The 5,441-nt window shown below is 39.1% G+C and overlaps 1 protein-coding gene across 1 annotated transcript; it reads right to left on the bottom strand.

Moving 5' to 3' along the window:
- Window positions 1-981: 981 nt before the first annotated feature.
- LOC106410923 (alpha-xylosidase 1-like) lies at window positions 982-5,170 on the bottom strand. Its single transcript, XM_013851560.3, has 3 exons — window positions 4,835-5,170; window positions 4,069-4,742; window positions 982-3,063 (listed from the first exon to the last, which is right to left on the bottom strand). Exons 1-3 carry the CDS (start codon window positions 5,047-5,049, stop codon window positions 1,178-1,180), a joined length of 2,775 nt encoding a protein of 924 aa, XP_013707014.1. The 5' UTR covers window positions 5,050-5,170; the 3' UTR covers window positions 982-1,177.
- Window positions 5,171-5,441: the final 271 nt, after the last annotated feature.

Raw genomic sequence — 5,441 nt, 5'->3', positions numbered from 1 at the left:
ACTCACCTCTATTATAGAGTTTCTTTATTATAGAGGTAAAAATAGAGGAATACATTGGAGATGGTTTTATAAATAGATGAACTCTATTATAGAGACATACATTGAAACATTTTCATCTCTATAATAGAGTTTCTATATTGTAGAGGAAAATATAGAGATAAAAATAGGAGCGTACTGGAGATATGATTAGATACAGTCAGTCACTTGCTTAACTAAAAAAATACTTATGTTCTTAATTAAGGTCTGGCAATTAATTATCTCAACGACTTGTCAAAGGGAATGGCGTAATACGGTAATAGTATCTAATTGTGCTCTTTTGGACGTGTGTCTTATAAAGTCGTAGGGCTAACAAATATTAGATCTTGTGGGATGGATTTTTCATCTAGTAGGCTTTTTGGATTAGACCCAGTCATAGATCTTTGCCTAGCCATGTTAGATTCTTTTGTCTCCACTGTTAGATATTGCATGTGTATCATCAAAGACAAGAATCCGTCAAGATGGCGACAATTTGTTAATTAAGCTTTTCACAATGGTTTTTTTTTTGTCATCTGATGATTATATGAAAAACTGCTAAGATAATTTTTAAGAAGTCCAGACATAGAAATTAGTGGACTACATAAATGTTTTTAGGTTAGGCTTTGCTCAAAAGAAAAAGAGTCATTGGGCCAAATAAGAAAAACAATTTGAAACACAAGAAACTAACTAAATACATAAACAAAGATTGACAATAATGGCTTAACTGAAATGATGCAAACAAACAAATATAAAAAGAAAAACACAAACGAGCAATTAAAAAGTAAAAACAACTTGAAAACTAGCGGAGGAAAAATACACTAAAAACTAGCTTTTCACTTCACCTTTATCTAACATTCTATAAGTTGCTATTCAGCTCGCAAAGTCATAAACCCTCGCACACTTTCAAACACAAACCGATTATAACAAACTAGAGTAGTTTGATTGGCTTATGAAATTAAAGTCTCATGATTATAATATTTTTACTTTCAATTTTTATTCCAACGAAAAACAACACATCTTCTGATAAAAGAGGGACACAATCTCAAAATCAAACCTCTATTCCCCATTTATAAATCCGAACGAATAAGAATGAGCATACTTTTTTTGTTTGTAAATAATCTCATTCTCCTCTCCAATACTTCACCAAACTCTCGCATGCAAATTAATTTGCACCATTAATACCCATCTTCCACGACATGTTGAAGTCCTTACCAACCATCATCTCAAGTCCCTTAAGTTCAACCATCACACTCTTGTTCTCTCCTTCCTCTTCCAACCCAGCAACATAAGTATGCTCCTTCGAGCTTACCTCAATCTTCTTAGCCTCGTTCGAGATCGGACTTCCATTGACTTCAATCTCAGAAGCTGGCCCTGCTCCTCTAAGCCCCAAAACACTAACTTTCTCAATGACCCATCCTTTGCTCAACGCAAACTTCCCTTCCTTCACTTGCGACCACATCTTCACAGTTCCATTTCCGACCGAAGCGTAGAAATCAACGTACGTGGACTGCCCGTTGCCTAGCTTCATCTCCGGAAGCTCGTCCTCGTCTAGGTAGAGTTTACCAGTCGCGTATCCCTCGGTAGCTCCCGCGGGGAATGTAATAACTAGACTAAACGGCGTCGTTCTCGCTTCTTTAGATATCAACCCTCCTTGTTGCATGGGTAATATAGTGTTTTGGTAAAGATGAACGTTCACAAAGTTCAGCGGAGCAGGGAGAGCCACGCGCTTCCCCGTCTTGGTCACAACGGCTTGAGTCATGTCGAACATGTGGTACCAAGAGCCTGGTGGGAACAAAGCTTTAACTTGTGTTCTGCCTTTTTTGAGAACCGGAGATATCATTAAACTGCTTCCTAGCAAGAACTGTGTGCTCAAGCCGTAGCATTTGGTGTACTCAGGGAAGGAGAAGAAGAGCGGTCTAGCCACTGGTGCACCGGTCATATGAGCCTCGTAGCTTAGCGTGTAGAGGTATGGAAGGAGTTTGTATCTCATACCAAGAGCGTTACGAGCCGACTTTGCAACCGTGTCCCATTGGTATAGCTCTTGTCTTGGTGAGTAGTAGTTTGCGTGATCCCTCGAGAAGGGATAAAACGCACCTACTTCAATCCAACGGTTGCAAAGCTCCTCTGTTGGTTGAGGGTAGAACCCACAAATGTCTGAACCAACCATAGGGACACCGAAGATTCCGAAGTTCAACATTGTTGAGATAGACACTCGCAAGCTCTGCCACGTTCCTTTGTTATCTCCGGTCCAATGAGCAGCGTACCGACCCGAACCGATAAAAGTAGACCGGGACAAAATGAAAGGACGTTTGCCTTGGATAGACTGTAAACCCTTGTGTGTGGCAATGGTCTCGGAGAATCCGTAGAGACTATGAGCATCATACTCTCTTACACCGTTGTAATGTAACGCACTTGTGGCGATGGTCTTGAAACCGACAGGAGCTGTAACTCCAGTAGCATTGATCTTGTAAGGAGGATCATCCCATCTAGTTTTGGTTATATTCTTGCAGTCCAAGCAACAAATCCAACCAGGTCCTTCTCCACTAGGACACTGCTTCCCCTTTGGGATTGTGCATAGCCCTGAGCAAAAGTTTGACACTTCGTTCATGTCGATCCATAGACCATCTATAGGGACTAGTTCATGGAAGCGGCGGATCTCATCTCCCCACCAAGCGACCGTCTTAGGGTTAAGGAAGTCAGGGAAATAAACCGGACCGGGCCAGACTTGAGCTAAGAAAGGCTTTCCTTCATACTTGATGAACACGTCGTTGGCCATGGCTCGTTGGTAGACAGCGTAGCTAGCGTTGACGCCAATACCAGGATCGTTGATGACAATATACTTCATTCCCATCTTGTGGATCCTGTCCAAGAACTTCAGTAGCTTAGCATGAGGGTAGCTAATGTTATTCAGTGTGAAGTCTTTGTGTGCGTCCATGTGATCATCATCGTTCCATATGACATCAAGAGGGATCTTAGCCTTTTTGTAGCTGTCCACCACGTCTTCGACGACTGATAGGTTATGGTATCCCCATCTACATTGGTGAAAGCCTACACAAAAAAAATTCATTTAAGATTAGTATATAAAAATAGAATCACGGTCCATTTCAAGCAAAGACCATAGAAAGATCATGTGACCATAAAAACTGGCTGAGGATCTAATGATAATTATTGATCAAGAGTCAACTTTTCAACGCCTAAAGGAAGAAATAACAAAAGAGGAAAGCAATGTAACACGTCTTCACGTTCATATTTTTTTTAATTGGTGGGAAACATTATTAGAAAGCGACCGTTGGGTAACATTACTAAAAGTTGTGTCGGAGAATACTCTACAATGAATTTCGTACCAATAATACCACGTGACATTTAAAGAATATTCAACACAATTAATTTCATAACTATTTTTAACACCCTGATTAGCAATGATAGGGAAATCCATTTTCATGTGACACTTCTTTTTGACTAACAGTCAAAACTTAGAAAACCTGCAATTTCATTCTAACATCAGGCAGAGACTTTCATTCTATTTCTATATTTTCTTTAAAAATAAAAAACTCTAAATATAGAAGTGAGTTTCATTCTAATTTGTTTCTCTAAAATAAAAATGTTATATATTTACTTATATTGGTGTTTCAAAAACAAAATATTTACTTATATTGAAAAAATTATGTTATTTTCTCTCTATATTTAAGAAAAATAGTTTTATAAATACAAACAAATAAAATATAGAAGTGAGTTTCATTCTAATGCATAATTTTTTTGATATTAAAGGAACACATTAGACTATTTCCAACTCTTTTTTTATTGAACTCTAAGAATAAACTAAAAAATGTAATTTATTTTGACTCTTCAGATGTATTTCTGTGAAATAAAAACTACATTTTGTTTGTTTATATAGTAGTAACACTATTTTTTATTCTAAATATAGAGTTGAATAGGACATGTCTACCCACAAACACAATCACTAATCCTATAAAGGCTTTAATTGTCTTCTAATCTAATGTAATTAAAATAAAATTCATCAAAGACAGTGAAACAGAACCAGTGTGTTCTTACCTAGAGACCAGTACGGCATTGGAGCTGGCCGTCCAATCAACGAAGTATACTGATCAACGACATCAAGAGGCGAAGGTCCAGCGACGAAGTAAAAATCAAAAACTCCTCCGATGACTTTGTAAGTCAAAGACGTTCCTCTATAAAACACATCCATGCCATTACTGTTGAGAAGCAGAACCGCATGAGCATACGGTTTACCTCCAACGTTCCTTAGATCCATATAAACCGGATGCGAACCGTACAGATCGGTGTTTAAGTTTATCGCCGACACATCCTCCGTGTAGAGCGTGTAAGGCTCGTTAGGTACCAGCTTGATCCCCTTGGCTTGCGAGTTCTCGCCAAGACCGTAAAGTGATGCGTCTTTTGGTAATGAAGTTGAGATCTCTAGGTACTGGTCTTTGAACACCATTTGTCCGAAGGGTGAGTTTGAGTCTGAGCTTGTGTTGAAGAGCGTTTGGCCGTTGGATCTACGTTTCACGGCGAATGTGAATGGGTCTTTGGTGAAGCTGAAGATCAGCTCGGAGCCTGAGATCTCATGGACTGTGGTCGGAGATTTTCCGATGGCTTTCCCCGCTCGTGGTGGCTGTTCTCGGGGGAGGAGGTTGTATGGAACCTCCCATCGTTGTTTCTTAGCGTCGGTGATGTGAACACGGAGGCGATTATCAGTCTCGTGTCTAAAAAAATCCAACGGTCAGAAATAGAGAAGGTTACGTAGGGCGCGAAGTAGAGGATCTAAAGAAGGGGTGTGTGTAAGTAGTAAGCTTACTTGACGAAGAGACGGAGAGTGGTGATATCTGAGCCGTAGATATTGGTCTTCTGTTTGACTTGGAGGTAGCCGATGAAACCACCGTCTGGAGATTCTTCGACTGAGATCAAACGGTAGCCTTTGCCGATGGTGTTTGAGGAGTGGACGGGTGAAAAACAGATGATTAAAGCTACAAGGAGAGAAAGAGATGAAACAACTGTTTTTGGAGAAGCCATTGCAGTGTAGTATTGATCTACACTCTACAGTGGCTACACTGTAGTGTAAGCAATGAAGGGAGTGAGAGGGAGGGAGGGAGTAAAAGAGACCCTCTAATTAAAGGTTTGATAAGTTTGTGAAACACTTAACAAGGATATAAATAGTAGAAAATGTTTCAAGTTCTTTTAGGTAAATACATAATACTGGTATGGTTATGTGCCCTATAAATGGATTAAGTAATGCTAACAAATGATGTGTGAAAATGAGTTGAACTGACTCACCGCTCTGCTTCAGTTTTCATGCGTTGAACTTTGTCTTTAGATTTATTTAATAAATGAATTTACTAATTGTTTAAATAAGAGTTAAACAAGTGAGTTTTAGTGAATTACGATTTTGCTCACAAATATAGTAG

The sequence above is a fragment of the Brassica napus genome, chromosome C6 (assembly GCF_020379485.1).
Source record: "Brassica napus cultivar Da-Ae chromosome C6, Da-Ae, whole genome shotgun sequence".
In the NCBI taxonomy this organism is placed as follows: domain Eukaryota; kingdom Viridiplantae; phylum Streptophyta; class Magnoliopsida; order Brassicales; family Brassicaceae; genus Brassica; species Brassica napus.
Note: the sequence above shows the minus strand (reverse complement) of the source record. Positions and strands in the feature narration are given on the sequence as shown.

Coding starts and splice junctions, on each gene's coding strand:
- LOC106410923 (XM_013851560.3), bottom strand. CDS start 5,049: ATGGCTTCTCCAAAAACAGTTGTTTCATCTCTTTCTCTCCTTGTAGCT. Junction 4,743..4,834: donor ACTCTCCGTCTCTTCGTCAA/GTAAGCTTACTA, acceptor GGATTTTTTTAG/ACACGAGACTGATAATCGCC. Junction 3,064..4,068: donor AATGCCGTACTGGTCTCTAG/GTAAGAACACAC, acceptor TTTTTTGTGTAG/GCTTTCACCAATGTAGATGG.